General features: G+C 36.8%; 1 protein-coding gene across 1 annotated transcript; it reads left to right on the top strand.

The window, feature by feature from the left end:
* Positions 1-1,003: 1,003 nt before the first annotated feature.
* Positions 1,004-10,450, top strand: LOC127106088 (protein MAIN-LIKE 1-like). Its single transcript, XM_051043371.1, has 3 exons — positions 1,004-1,154; positions 1,240-1,722; positions 10,340-10,450. The coding sequence occupies exons 2-3, from the start codon at positions 1,324-1,326 to the stop codon at positions 10,448-10,450; spliced, it is 510 nt and encodes a 169-aa protein (XP_050899328.1). The 5' UTR covers positions 1,004-1,154; positions 1,240-1,323.
* The last annotated feature ends 4,576 nt before the right edge of the window (positions 10,451-15,026 follow it).

Below are 15,026 nucleotides of genomic sequence, written 5' to 3'. Positions count from 1 at the left end.
CCAAAGTTATCCCTAAATTATCCCATAGTTATCCTATAAATTTTTATCCATTAAAACCTTAGGGTTTTGTCCCATAACCTTATCCAATATTTATCCAGAAATTTATCCCAAAATTAATTTATTTTATTTATATTAACCCATTTTTGAAGAATCAATCCCTAATTCAAACCTGCCTAATTGTTCTAAAGTTAAACTCTAACACTAATTATATTTTGTTAATTATAATTATATAAGTGATTATTTGATTTTTTTTTTATTTAATACCTAATTGAATTAAACTCCTAAATTAATTTAATTAATTTTTATATTATAACCCTAATTAATAATTATTGGAATCATATTAATTAACCCTAAATATCCTAATTTAATGTTATTAATCCTAAAATCTTAATTAATATTTAATTATATCTTTTATTTATTTGTATTTTATGGATAAGTGTATTAAGTAAATAAAAGATAAGTAATTAGATAGAATAAAAGATAAAGGGGTGTTAATTTAAATTGGAAAATTTTACCCTATACCCCTACAATTGTACCCATACCCCTACATTAAAATTTTTTTTGACCAAAATACCCTCATATAAATAGGGTATATTTTCCCTTTCAAAATTTTTTTACCATTTTCGTTGAAGACTTCCGGAGAAGACAAATATTTGGCGTTTTTGCACTGTATACCGGAACACTTAAGAGTAAGTCTTCCGGTTTGGATATTTGTATACCGGAACACTTCTCTAAAGAGTTCCGGTTTGTTGTCTATAATGGACACTGAACCGGAAGTCTTTTAGAAAGTCTTCCGGTTTATATACTTGTATACCGGAACACTTTCTTCAAGACTTCCGGTTTGGTTGATGTATACCGGAACTCTTTAAGAAAGTGTTCCGGAAGGCTTTTTGTTTTTTTTGCTAACCGGAACTCTTCTTGGAAGTGTTCCGGTACGTTTTTTTTTTTTTTTTTTAATTATTTTTTTTAACATTATTTTTGCAGTGGTTCGAAGAAGAGGTGCAGATGGCCGGATTCCAGTCCGCACGTTAGACCGGGGTGCATCTTCATCTGCAGCTGTAGCTGAGCCGACTGGATATCCAGGAGGGCCGTACGATACGTCTCTTTTGGTGAAGTACGAGCATCATGTTGCTCGACATATATGGTTCGGTGAGGTAAGTAAACAGGCTATATTTGAAAATGAATAATAGTTGAATATTTTATAATTTGTTTTCTAATATGTGTTTTAATTGTTTTTAGGAAAGAGGACCAAAGAAAGAGTTGAAGGTTGCCGGACATGGACTGAAGTTGACTTCTAGGGTTCCATTGGCTCTTCCACCACAGATGGAGAGTTGGGTATCTAGATCCGGTTTAGCTTCACTGCAGAGAACGAGTCTGAACAAGATAGACACAAATCTTGTCTCTGCATTTGTGGAAAGATGGCATCTAGAGACATCTTCATTTCACATGCCGTTTGGTGAAATGAGCATTACTTTAGATGATGCCGCATGTCTACTTCACTTGCCCATTAGGGGTATCTTTTGGAGTCCTCAGGATGTGACTGAAGAGCTAGTTGTTGAACTTGTTGTTGACTACCTAGGAGTGTCACAGGGTCAGGCACAGTCACATGTTCGGAGCTGCAGGGGGTCGTATTACAAGTTGGAGTGGTTATATGATATATTCGTACATCATAGGGCTGCTTCCAGCTGTGCATATGCGACTAGAGCATATCTATTGATGTTGGTGGGTTCCACCATATTTGCTGATAAGACCTTTACACTTGTAGAGGCACGATACCTCCTCCTGTTTAGGGACTTGGATGGATGTTCTAAGAGTACAACCACATATTTGCCTGTTAGTTCCAACATAATCAACTCTCAATAACTCTTCAGCAATACGTCTCAAAGCAGCTCGAGATACGGAACCACGCAAATAACCATAAAAGGGACTTACGTGCGCGTGCTCAACTTCGTAAAAACTCTTTTGAAATGAAGCTCTAATGTTTCCCAGTTGTAACCTCAAGTTGTTATTCATGGCTTCCCAACATTTGACCATGTCACCTATACTGTTTCCTAACATCTGCTTTAACTTCCAATGAGCAGATTCAACCCTAAAAATATCAGATATAAAAAATACCATTAGATATTGAAAATATCAAATATTAAAAATATCAGATATTCAAAATAACACATAAAAAAACATAAAAATAATATCAGATATAAAAATAACACATACAAAATTATAAGACGTACCGATTAGTCGTTGTGTTACCCAAATGTAGGACTCGATTAATCCATGCTCCAACAAATCTATGCCTATGTGGAGTCAACCATGTGTCTTTCACATAATTAATAAATCCACTATAATCAACACATGCTTGCTCAAGTTGATGCAACCGCTGACCATACTCAACCTCATCACTAGCCCAGACAACTTCCATCCATAATGTGTCTATCGTCTTTTGCAGGTCATTCACCACATGTTGTTTGCATTTGGCACCAACGTTTTTGTTAATGTGAAATCTACATAGCAAATTAATCGAGTTGGGAAACACAACTTCAATTGCTTTCATCAAAGCAAGATCTCTATCTGTCAAAATCACTTGTGGACACATGTCTTTCTTCACAAACAACTCTTTTAATTTCTCCAGTACCCAGCAAAAATTCTCTGTTTGCTCAGACTCCATATACGCAAATCCAACAGCAAAAGTCAACTCAGTCGATGTCATGCCAACAATTTCAAACAAAGGTTGTCTATATTTGTTTGTCTTGTAGGTGCTATCCATAACTAACACAATCGGAAATATATTCAACAACTTAACTAAATCAGGATGTGCCCAAAATATCTCTCTCACCACTTCCGAGTCATCCTGTTTTCTACTCCAATACACATATCCTGCATCCTCAATAAGCTTAAACAAATGTTGTATCTCACTCCTTGGACCTCTTATCTCTTTTTCTATCACACTCTTATGCTTGTATACTTGCGTAATCCGAGTGACATTCTCAGGAAACTTGTCTTGCAAGGAAAGCAAAATGTTTCTAGGTGCTACATGTCTCTTTGCCAAATCAGCGACATGTTGCTTCTCATCTGTGGTCAACCTACCAATAAATGAATGACCTTCTAATCTATCAAGTAAACCATGATTATGTAACCCACATTTTACATCAATCTTCCAACCATATCCATCTTTCGCCGGAGTCGACCTGATTTTAAATGGACATCCACATTTCTTGGACGCACTTTGGGTACCACTATCACTAATCTTGTGTTTCCCACCTTTATCACAACCAAATATTATTTTGTTACTTCTCCCTCTCTTCCCCGTTTCAGTATCTGAACGACTGATAATAACAGTTACTTTATTGTCGATTTCAACCTTTTTAATCCATCTGATAACCTCTTCTCGTGTACCAAATCTTTCCGTCGTCATAAACGCATCAGTAGTATCTACACATATTTTGGGAAGATTTTCCATTTCTGTAAAAAAAAAAAATTAAAAAAATTAAAAAAAAACGTACCGGAAGACTTTAGGAAAGACTTCCGGAACACACATAATGCATACCGGAACTCTTTGGAGAAGAGTTCCGGTATGCAAATTTTTTTGAAAATTTTTTTTATATGAACCGGAACTCTTTCCTTAAGTGTTCCGGTTTGCTTTTTTTGTGTTCCGGAAGTCTTTCCTAAAGTCTTCCGGTTTGGAAAAATACATACCGGAAGTCTTTTTGCAGGAGTTCCGGTGCGAGGGGTGTGAAAGTGTAATTTTTGCAATTTTCAACCGAATGGTAAAAATGAAATGGTAAATTGGTTAAAACCAATTAAGGGTAAAATGGGAATTTTTAAATTTTTGTAGGGGTATGGGGTTAATTGTAGGGGTACAAGGTAAAATTTTCTTTAAATTGGAGTGGAAAGAGAGGAGGGATCAAAGCCCAACCCAATTAGCAAATCTTAAATCACAACAACTAATAAAAATAGAAAAAAAGGAAAAAAACAAGAAACCTGAAGCATGGTGGACGGCGCCCTTCTTGATTCTTTGGTAGTTTTCAAAATTTTAGGACAACTAATAGTAGCTGGACACTTGGCATAACAATTATATTAGAGAAAAAAAATTAAAATAACATATGCTAAAAGTAAATAAGGAATGACATAAAGGTTCAACAACCTGTACTTTCTCTTCCTTCGCTTCTTTTTTATGTGAGATTACTTTACCATAGAAGCAAACACTACCCATACTAACACAACCTTACTTTTACAGTCACAAAAAAAATCTTCAATCCGATCAAAAGATAAACAATCAATACAAATCAATGATGAATAAAAATGTTACCAAAACAGTGATCTCCGGTGGATTGGTGATTGCGTAGCAGGGTGCGTCCGACCTCTTACTCGCGGTGTGGAGAGGCAGTGACATCGGGAATGGTCCGGTCGGCAACACAGAACAGAGATCATGGTGCTTGTTCTGTCATTGATGGTGGTGGTTTGAGATTGAAGCTTATAATTTTGTTAAATGGTTGTTTGATCGTGTAATGTGATAGAGGTATTTGTTAGTAAGGGTTAGTTGTCCCCTGTTAGTACGATAGAGGAGACTATTTATAGTATAAGTAATTAAGTTAGAAATCTTTTTAAAAGAGCAGGCAATTATAATCAACAAAAATAATCAATAGCTCATAAATGAATTTATTTAATTTTGATTCAAACAGTTAATTAAAATAATCAAAAGTTTAAAAATATATTTTATTTGATTTGAATTTTAATTATTTTAATTAATAGAAATAGATATTTCCTAAAATGTTATATTTTCCTTTAATGATATGCAAAAAATAAATAAAATCAATAAAATTAATGATTTTTCTGAGTTTCTTAAATTAAAATATATAAAACTAAAAAAAATAATTTAAAACTTGATTAAAAAGAAAAACGAAAATTAGGCAATAAACTTATTTTTTTTATTTTTTTTGCTTTATTTAATTACTCATGTTAATTCTTTCCAAAAAATAAAAATATTATCCTAAAAATGAAATAATATAAAAAGGGATAAAAATCTCTAAATATATTTTATATTTTTTTAAATTAAAAATTAAATTACTAATTTATGACATTGGATTGCTATCCTAAAATAAAATGGGAACAAAATATTTTCAAATCTTTTGATTTTATGATATTTTGACCATTTTTTAATTAAAATCGAAAAAGTAAATTTTTTTTAATGCCTAATTAAAAATACGAAAATTAATAGAAAAAATACAATTTATTTGATATTTTGCACATAAAAAAGGAAGTAGAAGTATGAAATAAATAAGAGAAAAAAAAATGATAAAATATGGGAAGGGTAGGACTTGAACTCAAGACCACTCCATTATAACATCTTTCACATACTCTTCTACCAAACAAGCCAATATATTAAATTGAAATATAAGGGAACCATGATACTAATATGTTAATGAAAGTTAATTATATTAATAATATTAAAATCTCTATAAATTTATCAATTTATATTTTTATTAAGTAAATACTATCCCTAATTAATTGATTGTTTTTTTAAATAAGACATATTATCTTGATTACTAACCCTACTAACTTTCCTAAATTTTAATAGTAATACCCTTTTTAGCATGGTCCTACAAGTTATGTTTTTTTATTTTTCAAAATTTTAAATAATACCCCTAAACTAAAATCAACTCCTAAGAGGGACTAAAAAAAAATTAAAATGGTCTCCCTTTGACTTTTTAGGTCATTTGACCGGATGACTGGTATGCTCTGGATGTGTTAGTGTCGGCTGAAAATAAAAATGAAAAGGTGGTCAAAATTTGGGGTACGACAGCTGCCCCTATTTAATCAGCTTCAAACTGAGAGGATGATGACGTTGAGCCTTCATCTTCTCATAGGGAAGATGATTAAATATAGAGAGAGACCCTAATTTTGACCACGTAGTCAGTAGATTCTGGGAGTACACAATGATTGAACAATCCTTGATGCTCTAATGGGATCAAGAACAACCTTTGATGGAACCCCAATAATACCCTGGTGATTAACCATCCAAGTGAAATTTGCATTCAATTCCTATAATCACCCGATCATGTTATTGAAATTGGGTAGGACTTTGACGATCCTCCGATCGTTATTTGATAAAATCTTGGCAGAACCCCTAATAAAACTCATAATAAAGCCCTTTGCAAAACTCTTGATGAAACCCCTGATACAACTTCTAATGGAACATCTGATGGTAAAACCCTAATGAAACCCTTTGACGAATTCCTGATGGAACCCCTTGATTAATCCCTGATGATCAGTTTCAACCTCTCTGGGTGGTATTTGCCTATGATCCTCTGATCATGTCACTGGAGTCGAGTAGGACTTTAGTGATATCACAATCACTCTGGATGAAACCCCTTTGGTGATATTCTGGTGAAACTCCTTGAGAAAGTTCTGGTAGACCCCCTTGATGGAAACTTTTGATGAAACTTCGAATAGAATCCCTAGATGAAACCCATTATAAAACCTTTTTGATGAAATCCCTTTATGAAACCCCTTGATAGAAATCTGGTGAAACCCTTTGATAGAACCCCTTGATGAAACTCCTGATAGATTCCTTTGATGAAACCCCTGATAAAATCCTTAGTGAAACCCACAGTGTAAACCTGGTGGAATCCTAGTGGAACCCTTTTATAAAACCATGTTGAAACCCTTAATACCTTTGATGAAACCTATTAATGAAACCCTTTTTGATCAATCTTAACCCTTCTAGGTGAAACTTGCATACGATTCCCATGATCATCCGATCATTTTACAGGAATCGGGTAGTACTCTACTGATACCCCGATCACTCTGAGATGGAACCCCTTGGTAAAATTCTGGAAGAACCCCTTGATGGAATCTTTTGATGACATTCTAGATAAACCCTTTTGATAAAATCCCTTGAAAAAATCCTTTTGATAAAATCCCTTGATAAAATTCTGGCGGAACCCTTTGACAGAAAATTCCGGTGAAACCCTTTGATAAATCCATGCTGAAACCCCTTTGATATTAACACTTTGTTGAAACTTCTTGGTAAAACCCCAGTGAACCCTCGGCGGATAATCTCTGATGAAAACCCCTTGATTGAACCCCTTTGATAAAACTCCTTTGATAAAATCCCTTGGTATAACCTATTGATGAAAATCCTCTATACTTCTGATGAAACCCCTATTGGAACTCCTGGTAAAAGCTCTTTAATGAAACCCTTGGTGGAACCCCTTGAAAAACCCCGGTGTAACCCTTTGATAAAACCCTGGTGCATTTGATGGAACATATCCCTCGTATGAGATAAGTTAATAAGCTGGAGATGTAAGAGGTGAATACCCGCTCAATAGTTGATAACAATCATTCAGGATGACAGACTAATGGATATATTCCTCTGACAACTCACGGTGAGTGAGTTTGTTGGGAAAGTCCTTTATTGAAAAGGCTCTATGGAGATGGTTACTTATTGGGGAAGCCCAATAAGCATTATTGCTTGGGAATTGTACTTGTATAGCTGGGGATTGAGAATTCAATCACCCTCGATATAAGAATCGATGCTAAATAAATTATCATTGTTGTAAAACCCCGAGAATAGTGATAGTGGTATAAGAACTAAAAGAAGTAACAACGTTAGAAGAACCGTAAACTGAAATGACAAACGGTATAAGAAACCGTACAAATGAATTGATAAACAACGTAAAAACCAAAATGACTGGATGAAAACGACGTAAAACCCACAGTGAGTAAATGACAACGGTGTAAGAGCCGAAGTGACTGAGTGGCAATAGTGTAAGAACCAAAGTGAACAGTGGTGTAAGAAGCAAAGTGACAATGGTGTTAGGACTTTTATTGAGGAGTTCTCTAAGAAGACGTGAATAAAAGTAGATTGACAAAAGAACTCGATGTCCCTAATGGGGAAGACTGGTGTTATGTAAGATGACTGTCTATTAGGAAATATGCTTCCAGGCGAGGTTTCCTAAGGAGCGCGAGTGTTGGAGAAAGCCCTAAGAAATCCCTGCAAGGATCTGGTAAAGGAATTGTATACCATTAGGGCATACTGGGGACAATGCTGCTAAGTATTTTCAGCTTGGAGAATGAGTTCCAAGGATACTTGCGGGGGAATTTTCCTTAAGACTAACCCACTGGGTGTACAATGAAAAAAGAGCTCGGGAGAAGCTTGGATAGAGATTTATCATCGATTAGCTGGGGATATCCAGACTCTCACGATGAGTCTTGAGTCTCATTTTGTGTTATGTATTTATGTTATGTATGCATGTTATGTTGTGTCATTTATGCATGTTTAGTGTTTGTATGGTATAATGATCCATATTAATGGATATTCTATGTGTGATATGATGTATTAACGCAATGATTGATGCACATGATGTATTAGTCTCGGGTTGCACCGCTGAAGATTGGGCCATTTGTAGGTATTGAGTGCCAAGCAAGGTTGGGCTTTTGTGAGATTCCAATCAAAGTTGGGCTTTTAGGGTGAATGTCAAATGAGGTTGGGCTTTTAGGATATAGGTGCCAAGTAAGATTAGGCTTTTGTGTGGTGCCAAGTAAGATTGGGCATGCGTAGATGTTAGATTCATGATATGGGAATATGCTATATGAATGAGATGATATGAATGGTTTTGACGCTAGAGCGTAGCGACATGATTAATGCATGACAATGATTTGAATGTTTCCACAAGTGCCCCTGTGGTGGGTCGTGGACTGTTAGGGATTAGAGAGGTTGTTTGTGTAACCAAGTTATTTTGTCAAAAGGTGGTAGGGTGTTACGCTAGCATGGCTTCCCAATACCCGTTTGAAACTTGACGATTGTTGATCTATGATAGATCTTGTACATGCATCTTGAAAGTATTGAGAGGGATTGTCCCTGGAGTATCCCATAGTTACCCCTGTCGGTTAGGTCTTTGAAGAAATTCTCCTTAATATGAATTTGAAGCGGCTTAGCCATACCATGCACTTGAGACGTCATGCCGTAATTTTAGCCTTGGAGAGATCCGTCCTTGACTAACCGACCCTTAGAATGGTATTGCCCCAGATGAATTGTTCTTTTGAAGTGGTCTCTTTTGATCAAGCCTTATGGCGGTCTGTCCCATATTGATAAAGGCTTTGAGGGTATTTCCTGAAAAGGAACTTGGATCCCATCATGATGTAGTATGACTTTGATATGGACTTCCCTAGTTAATGAATCTTGAAAATTATCTCCTTGGTTATTAGGGTCTGGAGGAGTACCCTGAGAAGGAACTTGGATCCCATAATATTGTGATATGACCTTTATATGAATTGCCCCAATATTTGAACCTTTGAAAGGTATGCCCCGGATAGATGACTTTTTGGAGTGATTGGCCTCTTTATGCCTCTGAGTTGGTATGCCCCAGTATGAGAGTCTTGAAAGGTATGCCTCTGATTATGAGGGTCATGGATGTTATTTGACATAGGTGTATCAAATATTGAAAGGTTTCTCCTCTAATCAATAGGATCTTCAGATGATGTGCCCCTGTGATTATAAGGATTTTCCCTCTAACTGGAAGGATCCTTAGGTGACTTGCCCCTAGTCCATAATGTCTCGAAGTGGTGTGCCCCTGATCAGACCATTGTTGATATTTCCTTGGTACTAAGTATTGATTTGTGAGAAAAATGTTCTTTTTGAAAAGTAATTATAACATCATGCTCATGCAAGTTTTTGAAATCAAAAATTGTTATGGAAAGTGGATATGGTGTATACAGATGATATCTGGCCACGAGGTTGGCACAAATGAAGATGTGAAAATGTGATAAAACAAGATGGTTATCAATGATTTAACAAACATTTGGAGTTAGTGTAACGATTTTGCCAAGTATGCTTTCATAGTGAACCTAGCTTCAATTAGGACTTTTAAATGTTATAACGTGGCCTGGTTCACGGTTTATGAAACAAAAGATGTAAGGCTCAAATTTTTATTAAGACCCACCCCTTCTCCTTGATGATCTTCATTCCTAAATCCAATTACTTCAACGAATGCATTTAGTCTACAAGAGAATTTTGATAATGATTATGGATATAATGATTCAAGCACTAATGAGATTCTTGATGTGGCTGCCACCTACTTTCACTCACAAGATTATTTCCTTTTTTCTTTCTTTCTTTTTAATCCCTATTTTTGCATGGAACCATTCTTTTGAATTCTGGTCCATTGGGATGCCCTAACTTTTGCCTAAGTCAACTCCGTTTTGGTTTTTGACTTAGCGGGTTTTTTTTTTAAACACGATGCCCTAACTTTTGCCTAAGTCAAATTTTTAGGTTTTATTTTTGACTTAGAGGGCTTCTTTTTTGAAACAACTCTTGTGATATTTACTTTTGATTTTGAAGGTTGTGACTGCCATGTTAGCTATTGCTAGCTTTGTCCTCATTGCTTCCTCGATGTTGAATGGTGTAAGGAAGATGTTGCTTGAACCTCTTACTGATGTGATTATGGAATAGTTCTCTTGAGACTATAATGCATTATTGACTTAATTGAAACTACCCTTCCCCTGGTTAATATTAAGGGTTTTTATGAATAGAAAAAGAAACACCAACTTCTGGCTCGAGGGGGTTGACTACGGATTAACTCCTTATTTCTCTAGTGTTTGGGGAAGCGAAACAATGCCTTATATCATCAACCAGGTCTTACTATTAAAAGCATACTCAGCAAATTCAGTTATTTATTACATCATTCTCCTCTTAAGTTTATTAAGAGGTAAAAGTGAAATGGAAATTTTTGATTTTTTTATGGAATAAGACAAAGTGAAAGCGAATGGATCAATCCAAAAAACGGGCATGCTCATTTTATTGAAATTACTTTTCAAAGAGTACAATTTTTAAATACAAACAACCCTTAGCAAAAAAGAGATTACAACTTAGAAATGATAAAGTCTATTGATCTTAGGGACAAGCTTCATTGTTGATCCTACCGGATTTAGGCAACACCTCTTGAAGTTCTCCCACTTATAAAGATAAGGGGTGACTGTTTAACAATGGGACTCCTTTTTTGGAAGTCAATTGCTTGTTGTCGATCAAGTCTTGGACTATGTGCTCACATTGGGAATTCTCGTCATAACTTGTAGGATATGGACGAGGAGGAAGATCATTCAGTTGTAGTTCCACTAGGGCACCTCTGAGCAAAGGCTTTAACAATTTATCATAAGACTTTGGTATAGGATCCAAGTTCTTTCTAAACCTCCTTTGTCGTGATTGATGGGGCGCATGAGGCTGTTGCTAAAGTAGATACTATTGCAGACTTTGTTGAGGCATCATCATCCAAGGTTGTATTTGAGGCTCTAGGTAGGTCGTAGCTTGCATGGCGAAGGGTTACCTACTCTCTTCAATGGTACTTTACCTTCTTGAGTCCCTTTATAACTTCTTGAGACGTTCTTCGAGTTTGTTCGTGAGTATCAGGAAGTCTGCTAGCTGGATGATAGTCGGATGAGGGCAAAAGCGGAAAGGATATGCAAATGTATGTGTATGCATGCAAATGCATGTGTATGCAAAAATATTTTTTTCTTTTTTTTAATTTTAAATTTTTAAGGTATGCTAAAAAATTTCTTTTAGATGCAATGCAAGTGTCATATTAGGATAATGACAGATAGGAGAACCCACATGGGTTTCAGGATAATGCCAAATATAAGGACGCCTTGTTTAAGAAGGCTCCATATAGATATGGATAATGATCGGCATCGGAAACCCAAACAATTTTAAGGATATGTAAGGTAATATGCAAGCATGACCTAGTTAAGGGTAGATTCCTTATGATATGTCAGATCTAGGCTTAGACTACCCAATCCCCTCACTCGTAGGATATAAAGCTTTGGGTAAGATAATAGTCCTAGGGTCATGGATTATACCCTTGTTTTACCATGAGAAGGAGCAAGCCTTCCTACGGTAATCCTTCGGGATAAATCTCGTCTAGGCGGGACCTTAGTAACGACCTTTGCAGGTTGATAATGAAGGTGAGAAAAACAAGAAAGGGGGGTTTGAATTGTTTTGGAAAATAAGCGCTTTTTCAAATAAAAACCACACAAGGAATTTATACTGGTTCGCTTATAACACAAAGTTACTCCAGTCCACCCGGCCAAGGTGATTTCGCCTTCAACAAGGACTTAATCCACTAATCTTGAAAGATAGTTTACAACCAACGTCTAAGAGAAAGATCTCTTAGTCCTCTCAAGTATACAGACTGCGCAGAGTCACTTGAGGAAATAAAATAATAGATAAAAAGACAATGTAATCTAGAGTGCTTCTAGGATAAGCAAATATTACAACAGTAAGATCAAAAGAATGTTTCACGTTCTAAGCAAAAGCTTCGTGAAAGATTGATAGAGAGAAGAGAGAGTTTATGTGCGTTGGTGTGTCTCTCAATGCTGTTTGCTGTCCTTTATATAGAGATGAAAGGACCGTTGAAATTGATGGCAGATGATTTGTCTTGAATAGGAATTAATGCCATAACTTCTGTTGTTTCTTGCCAAAACAACTTTGTCTCCCTGAATAACTTCTTTCCAATAATAGTTTCTTTCCATTTGAGATTGAAGTTGTCGTTACTCTTTCTATAAGGAAGTCCAATATCAGAGTCTGCGTGGCTCTGGGAATCTTTAAGAGTTCTGATGATGTCTTCAGATGACGCTGAGAACTTCTGGAATGATATACCGTTGTTCAGAATCAGAACTTCTAGAGTGCACTCCTTCTTCAGATGCTTCTGATATTCTGCGGTTTTGCTCAGAGTTAAAACTTCTTGAGCGTGTTTCTACTTCAGATGCTTCTGATCTTCTGGTAATTTGTATCTGATATGATTCTGTATCTGATGACGCAATCAGATTCCTTTCTTTTTGTTTAGAGTCCTGCACACTTAGAAACTTTTCGTTAGAGTGTCATTTTTGGTTTCATCCTTTGTTATCATCAAAATCTTGGAATCTGTTGTAGAACAGTTTTTGTTCTTATAATCTCCCCCTTTTTGATGATGACAAAACAAACTCAATTAGCAGATGAAACATTAAAAGAATCAGATCAGATAGAAGTGAGCTCCCCCTGAGATGGGCTAGGGAGTTCAGAAGTTCTTACCAGAGCTTCCAAGCAATGAAGTTTCGATACCTTCTGCAATTTCTTAAGTCCAATGTTAGAAATTTATTTTTAAGAAAAGTATGTTGCAGAGTGCTTAAGGAATTAGGCAATTTTTCATTAGAGCTATATTTGATTTCTCCCCCTTTTTGTCAGAATCAAAAAGACTTAAACAAAAATAATCAAGAAACAACATTTTATATATCCAGATAACAGACAACAGAGATAAGGACGAGAGAAACAAACATCAGAAACAAGGAAAACAAGGCAACAAATAAAAGATCTTAAGTGCCTAAGGGTTGGGAGGAGGAGGCATTCTCTAAAGCAGTTGAGCCAGCATGTTCTGAATATTATCATTGACGGTGTCCTGTTTATCCATTCTGGCTCTGAGTTCCTTCTGGTCTTTCTGAAGTTCTTCAAGTGTCTTGAGAACCATAGGAATGACAGAAGAGGACTCCCCCTGAGTCAAGGCATTCTGTGCTTCAGCAGCAACTTGTGCTTCAGCTTCAGTGGCAGCTAGTGCTTCAACTTCAGCAGCAGCAGTAGCAAGTGCTTTGGCTTCAGCTTCCTTGGCCCTTAGGATTTCTGCTTGTCGAGCTCTTTCTTCTTCTTGCCTTCTGGCTTCTTCTTCAGCTTCTCTGGCAAGTCTCTCCTGTAGTCTTGCCTCAGCATCTCTGATGAAGTCGTTTCTGACTTGCTCAGAGATGTGCTTTAGTTTGAAAGCCTCAGAAGTCATCCAACCAATGACTCTGTTCCAGTGTGTCCTTACAGAGTCAGGATCATCACTGATGCCAGAGTTTATGGTCAGAGACTTGACCTTTTGTACTGAAGCCTCTGCGAACAGCATAATGGCTTCCTCCAGGGTAGGTAAGGAATGTTCAAGATCAGATGTTTGAGGTGGAGAGGTTGGAAGGCTTAGGTTTAGTGTTTGAGGTTCAAGTTCAGGTTCAGATTCAGATTCAGGTTCAGATTCAGATTCAGGTTCAGGTTCAGGTTCAGCAGAAGGGTTTGGAGAGATAGTGTCAGAGGTATGAAGGTCAGAGGGTTGAACTACAGAAAGAGTGATGGTTGGTTGTGGTGAAGTTGCTTCAGGTGGAGGTTGGGTTGGTTGTTGAGAGGCAAAGTTTTGAGCCTGAAGTTGGGCTAGGGTTGGAGAAGTTGGGTCAGAGTGTTCTGTATCTGAGGAAATGGTGAAGTAGGGAGGTGATTCTGGGGCTGTGGATGAGGAAGTGGTTTGATTTAATTCTTCGGCTTCTGAAGGTGGTAAAGAGGTATGGGCAAGATTGAATTTTGGTAAAGGTTGTGAGGTTCTGGTTGTAGAAGGAGGGGTTTCAGATGGGGTGGAGATTGGTGATGGGAGAGGAGTAGAGGAAGCCAAAAATGGTTCAGAAGGAATAATAGGGGCAGACTTACCAGAGGATTCTTGTAGAGGCGCTGGAGGTCTTGATTCAGAAGATTCTCCTAGCCTTGCTTTCTTTGCTCTTGAAGCTTTCTTTTCAGATGGACCTCTTTTGAACTTAACGAAGTCTGATTCTGAATCTAACATATCATCTAGTCTGAAGTCTGAGATGTCTACTCCTTCATCCTTCAGACGTTGGAGATAGTGGAGGATTGCCGCTCTGGGTTCATTCTTGTAGAATCTTGCGAGACCATGTGGCATCTTCCTCTGATCTTTTAAAGCGTCCCAAGAGGTGTCCAGCGTGGGTTTGACTAGAACCTTCTTCAGAATTCCCATGCTCTTCAGATTTCTGGAGTTCAGAGGCCTTCCAGTATCTATTGCCAAATCTTCCATGAGTTTGTTCTTCTCCAGATGGTCTACGAGCCCATTTTCTATTAATACGTCAGAGAGAAGTCTCCCCAGAGGGATGTAGGTTCTGGGTTTCATGTTGTTTCTGGTCTCCCGTACGGAGTCTCTGAGATATTTGAAGAGTAGTGCTGGGAGGCATAACTTCAAAACCTTGTGAATGCA

This window comes from Lathyrus oleraceus, chromosome 1 (genome assembly GCF_024323335.1).
Source record: "Lathyrus oleraceus cultivar Zhongwan6 chromosome 1, CAAS_Psat_ZW6_1.0, whole genome shotgun sequence".
Taxonomy (NCBI): domain Eukaryota; kingdom Viridiplantae; phylum Streptophyta; class Magnoliopsida; order Fabales; family Fabaceae; genus Lathyrus; species Lathyrus oleraceus.
The sequence above is the reverse complement of the archived record's forward strand: the minus strand, read 5'-3'. Positions and strand labels throughout refer to the sequence as shown.